Consider the following 19,145-nt stretch of genomic DNA (forward strand, 5'->3'; position numbering starts at 1 on the left):
AAAAACCCACAGAAAATTGGAATAAATAATCTTTATCTCAGTCTGACAAAGCCATCTATGACAAACCAATGGCCAACATCATACTAAGTGGACAAAAACTGAAAGCTTTCACTTTAATGCCAGGAACTAGACAAGGATGTCCACTATCACTACTCCTCTTCAACATAGTTATGGAAACATTAACCAGAGCAACTAGACAAGAAAGATAAATAAAATGAATAAGAATTTGCAAGAAAGAAGTTAAATTATCATTATTCACAGATGGCATGATACTCTAAATAGAAGACCCCAAAAACTCCACCATAAGACTCCCAGAGTTAACCAAATTCAGTTGCATGGCTGGATACAAAGTCAATACTCAAAAATCAATAGCATTCTCATACACAAACAACAAACTCATTGAGAGAGAAATTAGGGAAACTACACTCTTCACAATAGCATACAAAAAAATGAAATACTTAGGAGTCAATCTAACAAAGGAAATAATAGTTTTATATACTGAAAATTATAGTACTCTGAAAAAGGAGGTCGAAGAGGATATCAGAAAAGGGAAAGGTATCTCTTGCTCACTAATAGGAAGAACCGACATTGTGAAAATGGCCATATTCCCAAATTTGTTATACAGAGTTAATGCAATCCCAATCAAAATACCATTAGCATGCCACGCAGAACTAGAGAAAACATTCCTCAAATTTATCTGGAACCAGAAGAGACCAAGAATAGCAAAGGCAATCCTGGGCAACAAAGGCAAGAGAGGAGGCATCACAATCCCTGACTTGAAATTATACTACAAAGCTACTGTGATAAAATTGGCATAATACTGGCAGAAAAACAGACCTGAGGACCAGTGGAACAGATTCGAAGATGCAGACACAACTATGAACACATTCAGCCACCTTATTTTTGACAAAGGAGCCAAGTATGTTCACTGGAAGAAGGATAGTTCCTTTAATAAATGGTACTGGAAAAACTGGCTCTCTACATGCCAAAAACTAAAACTAGACCCATGTCTATCACCATGCACTAAACTAAAGTCAAGATGAATCAAAAAATCTAAATATAAAACAGAAACACGAAATCTACTGAAAGAGAAAGTAAATAGAAATTTTGAAGGCATAGAAGTAGGCAGAGACTTCCTGAATAAAAGCCAAAGTGCATGGGAAACACTCCAAAGAATCAACAACTGGGATCTCATCCTATTAAAAAGCTTTTGTACATCAAAAGAAATCACAATAGAGTGAAAAGACAAACCACAGAGTGGGAAAAAATTTTAGCTAACTGTCCCTCAGACAAAGGACTTGTATCTAGAATATATAAAGAATTGAAAAAAATCAGATACCCCAAATTCAAAGACTCAGTCCAGAAATGGGCATCTCAGATGAATATGCACTTCTCAGATGAGGAGATACAAATGCCAAATAAATACAGGAAAAAATGTTCAACATCATCGGTCTTTCAAGGGATGCAAATTAAAATAACACTTATATTCTATCTCACCCCAGTAAGAGTGGCTATCACCAAGAAAGCATTTCATAACAAATGCTGGAGGAGCTGTGGGAGGAAAAAGACCCCTTCTCCATTGTTGGTGGCAATACAAACTGGTGCAACCACTCTCGAAATAAGTCTGGAGATTCTGCAAAAACTAGGATTAGAGGTCCCATTCAACCCAGCTGTTCGCCATCTTGGTATTTTCCCAGAAGAGTTAAAAATATCATACCACAGTAATATATGTGCACTCATGTTTATTGCAGAACAATTTGTCATAGTAAAATCTTTGAAACAACTGAAATGCCCATCAACCGAGGAATGGATAAAAAAGAACTGGCATTTTTATACAATAGAGTACTACTCAGCTACAAAGAAGGATAAACTTGAGATATTTATGGGGAAATGGATGCGACTTGAGTCCATAATTATAAATGAAATAAATCAGTCTCACATGTGTAAACATCACATTGTCCTCCTAGTGGAAGAAGCTGAAAGAGTAAATAAGATCCAAAATGTACAATAGATATTATAAAATGGGAAGAAAATGCTCAAAAGGAAAGAGAAACTGGAATAGCAAAGGAGAAAAGAAGGAAAAGGAAAGGAAAAAGTGTGTGTGTGTATATATATGTATACATACATATACATACATATGTATATATGCACACACGATAGTTAATATAGTTTTACTACTAACTGCTACTAGCTTATTGAAAGGAAAGTTATATGCCTATATTGCCTGATTAATTTTTCATGCCTGTATTTTATAATCTGAGCAACTACTTTGAAGATAACAATTATGCAGTGTACTAATTATTGCTACTGTCCTGCAAACTTATTATGCAACTTTATGCCTTTGCTTTTATTGTTTTTCTTTTCTTTAAAATTAAAAAATCAGGGAAAAAACTATCACACATTACAACTTTGAGATATTTGTCATAGGAAGGAAGCTCACTATCATCACCTCTTTTAGCAGCATACTAGTAGTCCTAGCTCACATCATAAGAGAAGACAAATAATTAAAATATATAAGGAATGGAAAGAATTGTAATGGTCACTTTTTGACAACAACAGAACTACTTATGTTTAGAATGCAATGGTCGGGGCTGGGGATTTAGCTCAGCGGCAAAAGCACCTGCCTGGCAAGTGCAAGGTCGTGAGTTCGGTTCCCGGTACCGGAGAAAAACAAAAAAAATAAAAAATAAAAATAAAAAAAAAAAGAGTGCAATGGTCCGTGCAGAGAAACTGTTAGAATAAGTGAAAGCACTTGTCAACATCACTGAAAAGATCAGCACACCAACAATCAATTGTATGTACACTAACAACTGACAAGTAAAATTAATATGGAGATGATCTTATAAAGGTTTTTGTGATAGTAAAAATGACAAGTTTTATTACTGGAAATATTTTCTGAAAGCAACCTCAAAAGACCGCTTTCATCTTTCTACCAAGATAGCTCCTTTTGGTTAATTGCAGCATCATGAAACGAAGAGAATTGCTTTGGATTATCTTTTCATCCAAAGAAATTTTATTGCTGTCTTTGATTGCTCAGCATACCATTCACACTAAGTGATCTTATTATTTCTGCTTTAAAGCATTCACTCATTAGTACTGATAGAGAATTCTTTATATTTTTATTAGAATTTCAGCATCTCCTCACACTCTCGTTTCCTCTTAGCACATGCCATCATCATGTTTGCTATTAAAGAATTCCCTTACAGGAAAACCCAGCTAGTTCACTATGATAATGAGACTTGCATCTTTATGACAAACTATCAGAGAATAGTAACATAAAAGAGAAAAAGTGTATTTCGGTTCACAGTTTCAGAGGCTTCAGTCCATGGTCAGCTGGCTCCATGGTTATGTGCTTGTTATAGAGCAGAAACATTTTGCTTTGTTTGTTCTTTTCCAGTACCGGGAATTGAACTCACGACCTTGCCCTTGCCAGGCAGGCGCTGTGGCGCTGAGCTAAACCCCCAGCCCTGAGCAGAAACATTTTGATGGAAGAAGAAAGCTGCTCACCTCATGGCAACTGGGAAGCAAAAAGACACACAGCCAGAGCCAGAGAGGAGGTCTCCTAGGACAAGATACAGTCCCCAAGGGCACACCTCACAGCCCACTCCCTTCAACCAGGCTCCATCTCCTAATTTCCCATCACCCCTAGTAGCTATGAGATTAGGAGTCCACCAGTGAATTGATCCACTGATGAATTTAAACCCCTTATGAGCTAATCACCTTCTAAAAGCCTCACTTCTTACATTACTGCGCTGGGAACCAAGCATGAGCTTTTGGGAGGACATTCCAGATCCAAACCACAATATTCATCTACCTTATTGTGGTACACTGTACTTCTATTTTTTAGTAAATTTCTTCCAAAAAGCCAGAATTTTGTGTAACATATGGATTTTTTTAACTCATCATTTTGTTTCCTACAGGTTATTTGTAATTTATACACATAAAAGAGTTTCTTTCCGGTCAATAATTTCTGCTAAACTTTCAGTGTAGAGAATGATATAAAGTTTATTTGAATACAATGCAGACATCAAAATGATATAAATATTGTCAAGGACTCCTTCAATTCCACCTGTAAGACACTCACATATTTCTATGTCTTCACAAACGAGTATTCTCTCTAAAGTGATTAAATTCTGTAAGGTGTCGATCTCTCACCGTTTCCAAGTTTTCCTGTGTATTTGCATCTAACTACTATTCTAGAATCCCTATGTTTTGAGGGGCCTCACTAGTCTGGGCTTTAAGCCCTGCACATGTCCACCATGCTGGGATGACATGCAGGGACTATAGAAATGGCTGTGTCAAAATCCTTCCAGAGCCACACCCACTCTAATTGCTGGGACATTAGTTCAAATTTCTATAAGTCATCATATCAATTCATGGGAGCCCATCTATCTAACCAAAGAAGGCCCCACATTTGATCTGAACCTGCATGTGCTAAATCTAATAACTCCCTTGACTGTGATCATGAAGGAGAAATACAAGCCAAGAAAGAGGAGTGGGCATCCTGCCTTTATCTACACATTCCCTCGACCTTGCCATCTGTAGATCATGTCTCCGGCCATGGTTAAACTTGGTATAAACAACTGTGCACACATGTGACCTAGCCCAGCACCTCCCTTGTTTCTCTTTCGCATACCCTCTAAGTAGTCATGACTCTATGATCTGTAAGCTTAACACTGTGACTACAGGCCTCCGGATTTTTGCTTAGTGTCTCAAATTTTTACCACTTCGTGTTTCCTAATGCACTGTTTCACTCTCTCTTATCCAGGACGGTCTTCCTGAGATCTAATCCAGAGGGATCCAACCACCAGTGCTACTCACTAGACTGTACTGTGTCCAGACCTGTCTCATTCTGATGTAGAACAGATAATTGATTAGATGGTCAGAAGTTAATTCATTAAATTATATTGTCCTAGAAGACTGTTTGCTACAAAGAAAAAGAGAGAGTGATGCCAGCGAGTAGCCCTCTGGGAAATGAGGGCAAGAGGAAGGGTGTTGGCAAGACTTCCTTGGGCACTAGCCGGGGAGAAAAAATTTAATTTAAATGAACCAGAGTGTGGATTGCATAGCATATCTCTGGCTTCCTAACAAGTTCTGATAATTTAGAGAAGTTTGTCTTACCTCTGTACACTTCCTTTTCTATGCCACAGAATGAAATTTTAAAAGTGTAGCTATTTTATGGGACACTGGTAAGAGTAATGAACACCAGTATAATACTAATGATGATGACGATGATAATTGTGTATATCTGTCATTATTACTAGTAAGCTTGACGGAGTCTTCCCATACTTAGTAACTGGACATTATTTCTTACATTTTCACTTTAAGGACTACTTAAAATGTTTTGGTTTATTTACCTTGGTCTGTTCTGCAACCTAAAGGTTTGTTTAATCCTGTGTTTTCTCTTTAAAAATACTATCCCTTTAATTTAAATTTTCTAACTTGTGTGGAAAAAAAGGAAATCAACTATACGAACATCTTTTGTGACTAATCCTACCTTCAAGCCTACTCTTTCTTCCAATGTTATTGGCCTGGAGAGTTTTTAAATATTGTGTATATTTTTCTTCAGATGAGCCAGTTTTTCTCCTGTTGTACCTGGTGCCTCTTCCTTCTTCCACAGATGCCAGACTCTGTCCCCTTTTGATTGCCCGTGTCAAGAACCTAATGAGCACCTTTGTTTTTCTTCACTCCTGTGCAGTATCACTGAAGCACACAATACATAAAATTATATTTAGAGAATTTACTCATTGTTTTATAATTAATATTTGGTTGTTTATTTTTTCTATTTTTATTTTCTCACTCAGCAGTGTCATAAACACTTCTGGCTCAGATTAACTATAACTTACTCTATTCCTTATCAAGACAGTAAGTTTTTGCCCTATCTTTAGCCACTACAAACATTACTACAATAAAAATTCTTGGGTTTTCTCTATGTTTTCACATACCACTAGATTAGATTTTTTCCATAGGCTAAGTTTCTATGAATTTACTCTATTATTTTCAGGAATGGTGTTGCTAGGTTAATGGGTCTAAGTGTTTTTCAAAGTTTCTATTCTATTTATTTCTAAAAAGCCAGTGACCTTTGAGTTTCTGCCTATAATTTGTGAGGGTAGCCTTTTCCCTTTAGCAACATTAGGAATAGGAGCTACTGTTAGTTACATTTTATTTTTTCAAACTCAGAGATGATTTATTATTATTACTTCAATGTATATTTGGAAATTTAAAATCTTCTCATGCAGATTTGCTATTCTGAGTTATATGTTCATATTATATGTAATTTTTCCCCAGGGACTTAACAAACACTCTTCATATACATAAACCACATTAATCTTGTTTTCATAGCTACTACTCCAAAAGTTCATGTGTAAATATGTATTAGAAAATACAAAAATAAGTCCAGCATAGGAAAAACTATATTAGAATATTAATCATTTTTAGACTTGCAAAATATTTAGGGAACTACATTGACAGGAGAGTTGAAACCTTTGGAAATCAAAGTCTGTGAAAGAAAATAATTTCTTGACTATATAGTAACTAAAAGTGCTTCAAGAGTACAGTAAGTGGAAGTCTGTTTTATAATATAAGCATTGACTTCAGCTAGAATTTCAGAGCAAATGGACAGTTTCCTGTTCTTACAAAAGGAAGCTAACCCCCACGTGGATGACACAGAATTCAAATTTTCTTTGACAAAATATTTTAGACCTTATTATCATTCCCTTTTGTCTTGGAAAAAGTTAGAGAAATATCCCAAGATAAAGGTTACTGTGGAGCAAATGCAAGTGGAAAATGAAGTACATGTCACAGAAATCTCCTACCTCTCTCTTCCCATAGGTATCAATTGCCATCAACCACATGGGATTACTCTAGGCAGAGTATGACCAGCATTAATAAAGTTCCCTTTCCTCCTTAGTTATTTTTAAACCTGAAGGAGTCCTGAAAAGAGCAGCAGTGCTTTAACACTTTCCTGTATGACACCAGGAAACACATTATTGTCACCTGAAGTACTTTACTTTTATTCTCAGGTTTTCTGAGTTAATCCTAAGTGGAAATCTCATAATTTACCATTCAGGAGTGGAATAAGGAAAAATAGAAAAGCTTTATCTTATTAGCTTTGCAACTGAATGCTCCTGAGGATGTTGTTGTAGTTATATACTTCTAAGCAGTCCTGTTTGCAGTTTCTTGGAATCACCTTATTGCTAGGGCTTAAATGTATGTAGAAGACTTTTCTGAAATGTACTGAGAACTCACTGAAGTCTCGGTGTTTTGAGCACTCATTTTATGGACTAGTTATCATTATGTCACATAGAAGAATGTGACTCCGCCTCCGCTTCTTAATTCTCTGCATTTGACTTGCAGTGTGCTTTTGCATTTATTTGTTCTCTCTACTGGAAATTAAAGCATTAAAGCAGAGCACACTTGAGTTCTAACCCTCCATCCGTTAGGTAGTGAAAATAATTTCTTTCAACCTAAAGTCAGACTTCTGGCTGCAAGATTCATCTTCATGAAATGGGAAAAATACTAGCAAATTTTGTGGTATACTTGAAGTCAAGTTATACTGTTATACACACACAAAATTGCCCATATTAATAATCCAGCAGGAAAATGGGAGTTTGGTGTAGTGTTTAAAAGCTTTCTGGACATTCACAGAAGCACGATAATTTGAGAAAACATAGAAGCAAACAATTTTTACAGAGTGAAAAACATAAAACTGCAGAGCTACAGAAAATGAGTGGGCATTCCAAAGCCACTGAGTAAGTGCCTGAGCATCAGGATCCTAACCCTGGCTATAGTCATCTTTTTAAAAATCCCAATATGTTTTCCACAATAACAGTTTTAATGGACAGTTCCAAGATTCTGTGGGACTTCATCACTCTGAGTCCTCCCATCTCAGCCAAGGAACTAGACCTTCTAGTATGAAGTTGGCAGATATAACGTCACTCAGGCAAATAGGTGAGAGAGTTTGTGTTTATCAGGGCAAGGCAGCTGAAATATCCAGAGTCACATACAAGTGTAGAAAAAGATTCTAAAACTATCTCCCTTCCTCCCTTCCTCCCTTCCTTCCTTCCTTCTTGTATGTAGTAAGTAGCTATGTTTATTTAAGGTCACAGAAGGGTAGCAGCAGGAACAGGCAGAAGGGCAAAGGGAAAAAGGGCTAAAACTCCTTTCAGCTGCTGCTTTCTAAACGCACTCCTCCTTCCCGGCGTTGCAGCCCAGTTGCCGTGCTGTTAATGTTCCTGTGCGGACCGAGAGAAGGTGAGAATAATACTCTGAGTGCTGCGAAGAGAGTTCTTCTCAGCAGCTGAGGAGCAGACTCCAGGTGTAATCAGGTAAATAATCGCGCTATGTTAGAGATAAGAACAACAATTCATTGAGGAGCTTTCTCACTACAATATTTCAACTTTTTAATCCAAAGGACTCCGTCTCTTCTTTCTATTTTAAAGAAAAGAAAAATAAACAATAAAAATAATGGCATAAAATTTCAAAACAAGACTGTGGGAAAGTAACAACGGTTAGTACATTGTGTATTGTTGTCTTCAAAGTAGTTGCTCACATTACAAGATATAGGTACAAAAACTTAATCAAACAATATAGGCATATTAAAATAAATACATATACATATATATATATATATATATATATATACACCCAAGATACTACTAATTGCTATGAGCTCATCAAAAGGAAAAGTTTAGGGGCTGGGGATTTAGCTCAGCGGCAAAGCGCCTGCCTTGCAAGCGCAAGGTCGTGAGTTCGGTTCCCGGTACCGGAGAAAAACCAAAAAAAAAAAAAAAAAAAAAAGGAAAAGCTTATGTCTTGTTTTTTACATTCGATACACACTGAGCTTGCAGGGTACTTGAAAGGTGAGGGGAATCTGAGCGATGCAGAATTTGAGAGGTGAAAGCCTTCCGGCTCCCGGGTGTGTCCTGCAGTGCTTTCTGACCACCTCGCTATTCGTCCCGCCCTTCTCAGTCTTGCTGCTTTTCCTACTTCATGCCCTGACGGCTGTGGGCCAGGGAAGGACCTCACCCACGACTGCACTCCTTTCCAATGCATTACACTGATAATAGCAAAATAAGCTTTTTTAAGTTATTGAACCTCAGTGAGAAATTGAATGATTCCTTCTTCTGTAATTTCAGCTAGCGAGGGCTTCTTGGAAAATCAGTCTTTGGGCAGAATTCTAAAAGAGAAATGCCAGAACTAGGGCTGGTCAGGAGACCACTGTTGTGGGTTAGAGGAAAAAGAACATTCAGTGTCCTCAGTAATGACGTATTTCCTGAGCAACAATCAAAATGTATTTCACCCTTCAGTGTGACAGGGTGACCTTATAACATCATCCAAACAACAGCACTTTCAAGGATGAAAGCGTTCAATTAGCAAGTATGTCAGAACAGCAGGAGTAAGACAGCAATATTTGGTATGAACCAAGGCATGCTGTCACCTAGTTGTGCAGACTTGGGGACAGCTCCCAACATTTGAGCAACTCATGTGAGTTGAAAATATCTCCTAAGCAATCCCATTCTGCTTTGCAGAATTCCTTTTATGAATGATTTCTCTCTCTGTGTGTGTGTCTTTCTCTTCTCTCTGTCTCTTCCTCCTCCTCCTTCTTCTTCTCTTCCTTCCTTTCTTCTGTTTTGCTTTTGTTTTGTTTTGTTTTTGGTTTGGTTTTTCTCCGGTACCGGGAACCGAAATCACGACCTTGCACTTGCCAGGCAGGCGCTTTTGCCGCTGAGCTAAATCCCCAGCCCCCTTTTTTTTTGTTTTGTTTTGTTTTGTTTTTGGTTCTTTCTTCTGTTTTGCCAATAACATGCTTAATGCTCCCTCTAACTTTTAAAACATGTCTGTATAGATTATTTCAGATTCAGTCTTAAGAATCCATTAAAACAAAAAAGGCTAAATTCGCATAACATTTGTTTTTGTAGTATTAAATTCTAAAGCAATGCTGATCTTTATAGTCAACTGCCCTCTGATTTGCATTATATTTATTATTATATAATACTTGATAATTTTTCATAGTAAAAGTGTTATATTTGTTTATTTAAGAATGGAATGATGGAGGTAAGCTTAAATATTAAAATCTGACTTTCTGTTTCAATTTCCACTCCCCAGAAATAACAGCTTTTAATCCTCCTGTATATTTCCAGGTAATTTGAAACAAAATTAAAAACTGATATTGGTTACATTTCTTTATATGAAAACATGCTAAATTCATGTTCAGAAACCTGGTTTTGCCCTTGAACATTTGGTATTCTTGTGTATTCATATCGATACCTGAACTTATATTTATATCACATACTTCATTTAATTGACAGTTGCATAGCAAGGGGACATTTGACAGACTATGAGACTCCCTTGCCACTTCCTTGCCACTGAAAACTATAAAATAAATGGATAAAATCAAAATACCCATTGAATAATAATTCAAAAATTAGGTTCATATCACTAAATTCACCTAAGGTAGTGTTAGTAAGGTAGATGACTTGGAGGTAGATGAGATTTTGACTGGTGGTTTTCATTTGTATCGATATTTCCAGCAAATGTAGAGCTCTGAACAGTTTCTGCCTTGAACAGCTCAGAGTACCCCCATCACGTCACACTTAAATTCACATTACTATGTGGCGTTGTGCTCAGCAACTTACATAAATCATCCCATTTATTCTTCACATCTCCCTTGTTGAAGTGGAAAGTTCTGGAGTTGTGGAAGGAGTGGGAAGGTAAGTTTTTAATTCTCAAAGTAGTTTCTCGTTGGTAACTCTAGGACACTTCAAGTTCTGAAAGTCATAAGCAATTCCTCCCTGAAGACCTCAGAGGCTGTGGACGAATTCCTTTTCTCTACACCTCACACTGCTATACATGGAAGGCATTATCATGTTCACTTATACTTAAGAAACTTGAAGCCATAGAAAATAAGAAACATCCCCAGGATAATAAAATTAATCACTTATATAGTAGGGACATGAATAAACTCTATTCTGTCTCTAAATATCAGGTTACTGTTGTCTTTTTATTTCAATTACATGAGAAAGATATGTAAAAGGCAAAAGGCAAAAAGATATGTTCCTCTGAAATGCCTCTAAAAGGCAAAAGATATGTTCCTCTGAAATGTGTCTGAAAGCTTGCTAGATCCTATCCACGTAAGTTTCTTGGAGTAGTCTAAATGATTTTAATTGCAATCTTGACATTGAACAATTAAAATATAAAAAGTAATTTGGTAGGTTTTATGATCTATTCTTCTTGATAATAGTTATGTATGTGGAAAGAAAGCAAAGATTAACCAAATGACAAAAAATCAAATAACAAATTATATAAAACTGTCTAAGGCAGGAATTTACTTTTTAAATTTTGGCTTTAACTTTTGAAGTATGGGTATCAGATACAGAAAGCTTAAATTTTAAAAATGCTTAGGTAATTGTGAACATTTTCAACTAGGTACTTTTCATATTATAAGCAATATCAGTCCTGTAAATGTCTTCAAATAGTAAAATGATTGTAAGTGATTGAAATAGTTAATAAATGTGTGTTAACTGACTTCCTGGACTTTTTAGGAAACCAGTAGTTGAACCACTGACTATGAATTGTGTAAATGAGAGCACCATAGAGGAGTTCATTCTCTTGAGTTTCTCAGATCAACCACGGCTGGAGTTCCCGCTCTTTGTGGTCTTCTTGGTTTCCTATATCTTGACCATCTTGGGGAATCTGTCCATTATGCTAGTATCATACCTAGACTCCAAACTCCATACCCCCATGTATTTCTTTCTTACCAACCTGTCACTGCTGGACCTTTGCTACACCACATGCACAGTTCCACAGCTGCTGGTGAATTTGCACAGCCTTAGGAAAGTCATCAGTTATGGGGGCTGTGTGGCCCAGTTGTTCATGTTTCTGGCCTTGGGGACAACTGAGTGTGTCCTGCTGGCAGTCATGTCCTTCGACAGGTTCGTGGCCATCTGCCGGCCTCTGCACTACTCGGTCATCATGCACCAGAGGCTCTGCCTGCAGCTGGCGGCTCTGAGGCTCTGGCGGCTCTGAGGCTCTGGCGGCTCTGAGGCTCTGCGGCTCTGAGGCTCTGGCGGCTGCCTCCTGGCTCAGCGGCTTCAGCAACTCAGTGTGGCTGTCCACACTCACACTCCAGCTGCCACTCTGTGGCCCCTATGTAATAGATCACTTTCTCTGTGAGGTCCCCGCCCTACTCAAATTGTCCTGTGTGGACACCACAGCCAGTGAGGCCGAGCTCTTCTTTGTGAGTGTGCTCTTTCATCTGATACCCATGATGCTCATCCTTGTATCATACGCTTTTATTGCCCAAGAAATCCTGAAAATCCAGTCTGCTGAAGGCCGACAGAAAGCATTTGGGACATGTGGCTCCCACCTAATAGTGGTGATACTTTTTTATGGTACCGCCATCTCCATGTACCTGCAGCCACCTTCACCTAGCTCCAAAGACCGGGGGAAAATGGTTTCCCTCTTCTATGGAATCATTGCACCAATGCTGAACCCCCTTATATATACACTTCGGAACACAGAAATAAAAGAAGCCTTTAAAAGGTTGATTGCAAGAGTCTTCTTAATCAAGAAATAAGGAATGTTAAATGATAATCGCTAGGGTTCCCCCAGGTCTTCTCTTTTTTCCCTTGTCCTGATCAAAAAACACAATATTTTGACCTCTCTGGGACCTAGCCAGTTGTATGTTTTTTTTCCCTGCAGGCTTGAACCCAAACACTGATGAAGGTGTTTAGGTTTTTGCTTAAAACACTAAAAGAAGCTTCTTCCCTGAGCCAAATTCCTTAAGTCCTCACATAAAACACTATGCTCTAAGCTGTATTGTTGCTCTACTTTGTGGAACATCTTTCTTTCACCATCCACTGGCTGGACTGCCACAGACTCTGTAATTGCTCCCTATGCATGCTTTGGAATCACCACCAAAGACCAAAATACAGAAGAGAAATGATGGATATAGTCAAACATTTACAAAAATGTAGAGGAGGAATTATACTCGATTTTCATGGCTTATACAGAAAAGAACTGGTGAGAAGTCACATGAGGACTATTCAAACTCCATGTATGGAAGGATTTGCTCACTGTTCATACAGAACAAAAAGAAATGGTTTGATTTGATAAACAACAGTATTCTCTTAGCAATGACTATTTCAGTGTGGCCACTTTATGGAGATATTTCATGTTATTCAAAGACTAGAAGGGTAGTTGGATTACTTGACTTGTAAGGCCATTTTTGACAAAAGAATGTAATTCTATGAGTACAAATGTAGAAGGAATTTAATTTAGGAAGAAAAATAATTATTTGAAACCACAGATTCTGATGTATTAGAATTTTAATTGAAAGGTTAGTGTCAACTGGCTATTGTATAGACATTCAAACCTATATAACCTGCTATTCTCTAGTTAAAGAACTTAGCATTAACTTGGTTTCACTTCTCAATGATTTTTAATAGGTTTACAGCTATTCATTAGCTGATGCACCTTATGATTTTTCCAGTTTGGACTTCCTAGCCTCCAATACTTATACTAGTTATAGAGAAAATCATATGTAAGGCTTTGTGTAATATATATTTTCATTTCTTGTGGTAGGAGGAATGCTAGGTTTTATGTTAAGTCCTTCTTTAACTTTTTACCAAATTATAGTTTTCCAAGGTAGCTGTATCACTTTGCATTCCCTCCAGCAACATATGCAAGTCCTAACTTCACCACATCTCTAGTGACACAGGATGTTCTCCGTCTTTTCAATTAAAGTCGTTCTAGAAGATGTACAGTAATACCTCACTGTGGTTGTAATTTGCATTTTCTGACTGTTAATGGTGTTGAGGTCATTTTTATGTGCTTATTAGTTATTTATGTATCTCCTTGGTAAAATATATTTTCAAATATTTTGCCCATTCATCAGTGGGATTGTTTGTCTTCTTACCAAGTTAAAAGAGCTCTTAATATATTGTAGATATAAGTCTTTTATCAGATAGCTTTAATAATTATTTTATCTTAATATGTCATGTATTTCTTTAAAAATGTCTTGATTGAAATATAATTCACATACAACATACACTCACTTCAGTTTTACTATATTCACAGAATTGAGTAAACATCACCACATTCTAGAGTTTTTAGAACTCTTTCTATAGAATTTGGAGACTATACATATGCACAGTCATTCCCTATTCCACCCCCTAACTGCCAGGCCAAGACCCTGCTACATACTGGAGAAGGCACCACCTACAAATCAGAAAACAAGTCCTCATCAGACACCCAATCTGCCAGCACCTTAATCTGGACTTCACAGGCTCCAGAACAGTAAGAAATACATTTCTGTTGTTTATAAACTACTCAGTTCATGGTATTTTGTTATAGCAGCCTGATCTAAGATACTCTGTGAATGTTCTGTGGGTACTTGAAAAGAATGTGTGATCTTGGTGTTGTTGGGTTAAATGTCTCATGAATGTCAATTACTTTCCATTGTTTGACCGTGTTGTTGAGATATTCCATGTTCATGGGTCAAGAGACTCATTATTGCTAAGACAACAAGGCTTCCCAACTTGACTTACAAATTCAGTGAGATATCAAACGCATTCCAGTTACACATCTCACACAACAACTGCATGACTCTAAAGATTAAACAGACAGCCAAAAAGATCTAGAATATCAAACACATCCTGAAGAACAACAAAGTTGGAAGACTCTTATTATTCAACTGAATACTGAGTATAAAGTTATAGAATCAGGGCAACCTGGTATTGGCAAAATAATAGATACATGGCTCAATGGAACAGAGTAAAAAGCCAAAGATAGACTTACATAAGTACAGCCAACTGGCTATTGACAAAGGAGTAATAGTAATTCAATTGAGAAGTGATAACATTTTCAACAGTTGGCTCAACAATTAGTGCTAGAATACTTGGTCATTCACATGCAAAAATATGAAACTAGATACAGGCTATATACTTTCACAAAAATTAACTCAAAATAGATCATGGATGTAAGTGTAACATGCAAAACTTTAAAGTTCTAGTACAAAACATAAAAGAAAAATTTGTGTAATGTTGGCATTACTGGTAGGTTCTTTATTACATCATCAATGACACAATGCATGAAAAAAATTATGTGGAATTTATTAAAGGCAAAAATTTATTCCTTGCAAAAAAACAAACCACAGGTTGGGAGAAAAAATTCACAAAACATATGTTCCATGAAGACTTGATATCCAAAATATGCAAAGAAACATTAAAACTCCACAGAAAGAAAACAAATAAAGTGATTTAAAGATGGGCAAAATATCTGATCAGATAATTTTTTTTTTTTTTTTTTTTTTTTCTCCAGTACCAGGAACCGAACTCACGACCTTGAGCTTGCCAGGCAGGCTCTTTTCTGCTGAGCTAAATCCCCAGCCCCTGATCAGATAATTTAGCAAACAAGCTATAAGTGTAATTAATAAGCACATAAAGAGATACTCTGTGCCATCTTTATTAAGAAGTTGCAAATCAAAACAACAAGGAAATACTACTTCAGATCTACACAATACCTGAATAAAAAGTTTTAGGAAAAGATAATAGTGATGGCTGCATAACACTTTAAATGTACTTAATGACATTGAACTGTACACATTAAAATGATTACAATGGTAAACTTTGTGTTAAATGTATTTACCACAATAAAAAAAAAACTAAGTACTATGTGATTCTGTATATATTTCATTTACAAAATAACATGACTATAGAGATAAGCACAGATTAGTGTTGCTGGGATTCAGCAATATGAGGAAGAGGAGGCGATGTACACAGATGCTATTCTCATATTGCATGAAACAACTGGTTGCTTTCTCTTTTAAACAGCAGTGTATAATCTCTGTATGTGGGTTTGTATGAAAACATGCATATTTGTTTCCATAGAAATGAACATAAAGATTCACTGATAGGTTGAGAAAGCAACTTTATGTTGCTTTAAGTCTACAGTATTAATCTAGTAGAACACACAGTCATACCTGTTGGGCTAAATAATAGTACCTTTGTTAGACCAATTTAATAAGGCTTTGAATGCACATTATACAGGCTCAGATCCAGCATACATATTCCTTCCCGCTTTAATCAGTAAAGAGAACTATGAACAGTGTGAGTTCTCATAAGATGAAGGACGTGTTAATTTATATTTTGCCTTAGGAGCATGTTAACTCACCTCAATCACCTAAAAGCCTATAGAAGAACATCACAGTGACCTGTGACATCATAGTGGTTGGGAGGGACCAGCAAGAGGGGACTGAATACTGCCACCTCACTGAGACGCATGCATCTCAATGGGTGGGAGATAAACTTTAGAAAACCAGACGGATACACACGGAAGTGGAAACCAATATAATGCTTTTATCTCACATGTTAACTCTCACCAGAATCATCCATCAGTGAGACACCAAGCAGCCAAATAAGCAGAATGACTCAGCCTGTGTAGGCTTCTATCACTGCCTTCCCTGGCACTGCCACACTGAATGAAGAGGCCGCCAGGCCATAACATAGACTCCCACTAAAATGGAGTGACAGAGCCACCAAGGCCACTGAGGGTCTCATCTACGAGCAACTCTGAGAGATCCTGATGCACTGCTCTTCCTAGAGAACAACCCACCACTTGGTAATAAATCAACTACATTTGATCCTTTGCCCCCTTACAGTAGTGCAACCTCCCCAAAAGACAAATCTCTCTTCAGCAATAGTGTCTTCTGCAATGTTTGACCCACCAGCATGGAATCCCGCAAAGCTTTGCATTTGACCAGGGAACCCATTTCACAATAAAGCAGGCAAAAAACATGGACTCAAAACCAAGGGTTCTATTGCTCATGGTAGATCCTGCACCACATGGAAGCAGATGTCCAGAAACCAGAAGGTGAGACGAGGAGTCACTCTCTGTGGTAGGCAGCTTTAGAGATGACCCACACTGACCCACATGTCCTTGTATGCCCTGTGTAAACCCCTTCCCTGGACTTATTGACTCACTTCTCTTTTTTATTTTAAAGATAAAAGAACCAAAACATACTAACAAATGCACAGACATAAGCAAAACAAAATAAAAACAATAAAAATGCCTCACTTCTAACAAACAGAATAGAGCAGAGGCGGTGTGACATCCCTTCAGAAATACTGGATTGTAAGAAGGCAGCTCTCTCTCTCTCTGTCTCTCTCTCTCTCTCTCTCTCGCTCCCCCTCTCCATTCACCATGGAGGAAGCTGGCTGCTATGTCATGGAGGAGCCCTTAAAGAGGTATAATGAGGGTCAGTGATAAGCTGAACAGCACAGGCGCCTACTTGGAAAGGGGAAGGTGTTGAGTTCGATTCTCAGTACCAAAAAAAAAAAAAAAAAAGTCTAATGAGTTAAGCATTAAGGTACCTGCAGCTTTATGAGAGGCCCTGAGCCAGAGGACCCTACATTCCTGACCTAAAAGAAACTATAAAATTATAAGTGTTTATTGCTTTAAGCTGTTAAATTTTGGGGCCATGACTACGCCATACGTCAGAGGTAATTAACCCTGGTCAGCAGCAGGAAGCAGGGTGATTGTGGACAATAAGGTCAGAGAAGAATTTAGTAAGTACAGGTGATCCAGGCTGCCTCCTGATAATTCCTCACCCACTGTAACTACAAACAGGCAAGCATAGCAACTTCAAGCCAAGAAAAGTCTCACTTTAGAAATACATGTCTTGGGTCATACTCCCAGGTCAGCAACCGAGTCCCAACAAGATGCCAGATGGGAGCAGGGGAAGTTTGAAATAGATATTTGAGGAGGGAGAGGATAAGAACCATTTATAGCCCTGAAACCAGGGCTGTGGTTCCTCCACTGACCTCTTTCCTCAAAGTTTCCCTCTGATACAAAATCCCAGAGGCTCCTACATTTCCAGGCTCCTAAATTCCTCCCACATTTCCCCAAATCCTCCCAGCCTTTCCACCATCTTCTCAGATTTCCCATGATGCTCTCAGGCTTCCCATGATCCATGCAGGGTTCCATAGACCTCCCTGACCTCTACATTTCGCCCAGGATTTCTACACCCCTCCAGACACGTGTGGAGAAAAGCATCTGTAATGGCGACAGAATGGACTGTGCTGGTCATGATCATGTTCTCAGATCTCTAACATGGGTGTATAACTGGCAGCTGCTCTACTCTGAAGGCCATCCTTGTCTACATGCTGAGGTCAGGCTTCCTATGGACTTCCTGGGCTCCCACTGTGTTCCAAGACTTCCCACAGACTTCCCAAGCTGTCCACAGACTTCCCAGGCTTCCCATAGACTTCTGAGGCTTCACACAGTTCTCTTGGGCTTTTCATGACCCTCCCAGGCTCCCACAGTCCTCCCAGGATCCCTATTCTTCCTTGGTTTCCAATGAGCTTTCCAGAATTCCCACAGTCCTCCCAAGTTTCGCAAGATCCTTCCAGGCTGCTTACAGTTATCTTCAGGTTTCCCATGTTCCTCCAAGAGTTCCAACAGTCTTCCAGGTTTTCCAAGATCTTCCCAGGCTCCTAAATTCCTCCCACATTTCTCCAAATCCTCCCAGGCTTTCCACAATCTTCTCAGATTTCCCATGATCCTCTCAGCCTTCCCATGATCCATGCAGGGTTCCATAGACCTCCCTGACCTCTACATTCCTCCCAGGATCTCTACAGTCCTCCCAGGATTCTCACAATCCTTGTAGCTTTTTCCAAGGTCTTCCAAGCTCCTGCGATCCTCCTAGGTTCCCACCATCTTCCCAGGCTTTCCATGATCCTCCCAGGATCCCTAGTCTGACAGGATGGTGACATTAAAGCAGACCTGTCCCTGGGAGTCAGGAGATTACTCAGTTAACTGCTCCAGTTGCCTAAGCTTATTCAAGGACAGCACATTGATGGTTACACAGCCTCCACCTGGCTTCTTCGCCACTTTCCTCAAAGATATTTTATTTCCCCCATTAAATCTCTCCATGTTGGAGGACCCAAACTAGCACAGAAATTTAATGTCATTATTCTTAATCTGTTTCACATAATCTTTGATTTGTTTTGGATGTTTGTTATTTTTAAAATGAATTTTTTACTTTAAAACAGTTTTAGAGTTACCAAAAAACTGTGAAGGTAGTACAGAGTTCTTATATACTCTACAACAAGTTTCCTTTATTATTAAGATTTTTATTTTTAGTT

General features: G+C 38.1%; 2 protein-coding genes across 2 annotated transcripts in view; both read left to right on the top strand.

The window, feature by feature from the left end:
* Nucleotides 1-11,568: 11,568 nt before the first annotated feature.
* On the top strand, nt 11,569-12,577 carry LOC102008206 (olfactory receptor 2B6-like). Its single transcript, XM_005398954.1, has 2 exons — nt 11,569-12,000; nt 12,062-12,577. The coding sequence occupies exons 1-2, from the start codon at nt 11,569-11,571 to the stop codon at nt 12,575-12,577; spliced, it is 948 nt and encodes a 315-aa protein (XP_005399011.1).
* A 1,603-nt stretch (nt 12,578-14,180) lies between these two features.
* LOC102006887 (putative olfactory receptor 2W6) overlaps nt 14,181-19,145 on the top strand; it is a 17,451-nt gene continuing 12,486 nt past the window's right edge. Inside the window, exon 1 of the mRNA XM_005399013.1 lies at nt 14,181-14,298. The gene's annotated coding sequence lies outside the window, so the exon portion shown is untranslated. The remainder of the gene's footprint in view (nt 14,299-19,145) is intronic.

The sequence above is a fragment of the Chinchilla lanigera genome, unplaced genomic scaffold (genome assembly GCF_000276665.1).
Source record: "Chinchilla lanigera isolate Chin_1 unplaced genomic scaffold, ChiLan1.0 scaffold00064, whole genome shotgun sequence".
Lineage (NCBI taxonomy): Eukaryota > Metazoa > Chordata > Mammalia > Rodentia > Chinchillidae > Chinchilla > Chinchilla lanigera.

Coding starts and splice junctions, on each gene's coding strand:
- LOC102008206 (XM_005398954.1), top strand. CDS start 11,569: ATGAATTGTGTAAATGAGAGCACCATAGAGGAGTTCATTCTCTTGAGT. Junction 12,001..12,061: donor AGAGGCTCTGCCTGCAGCTG/GCGGCTCTGAGG, acceptor TGCGGCTCTGAG/GCTCTGGCGGCTGCCTCCTG.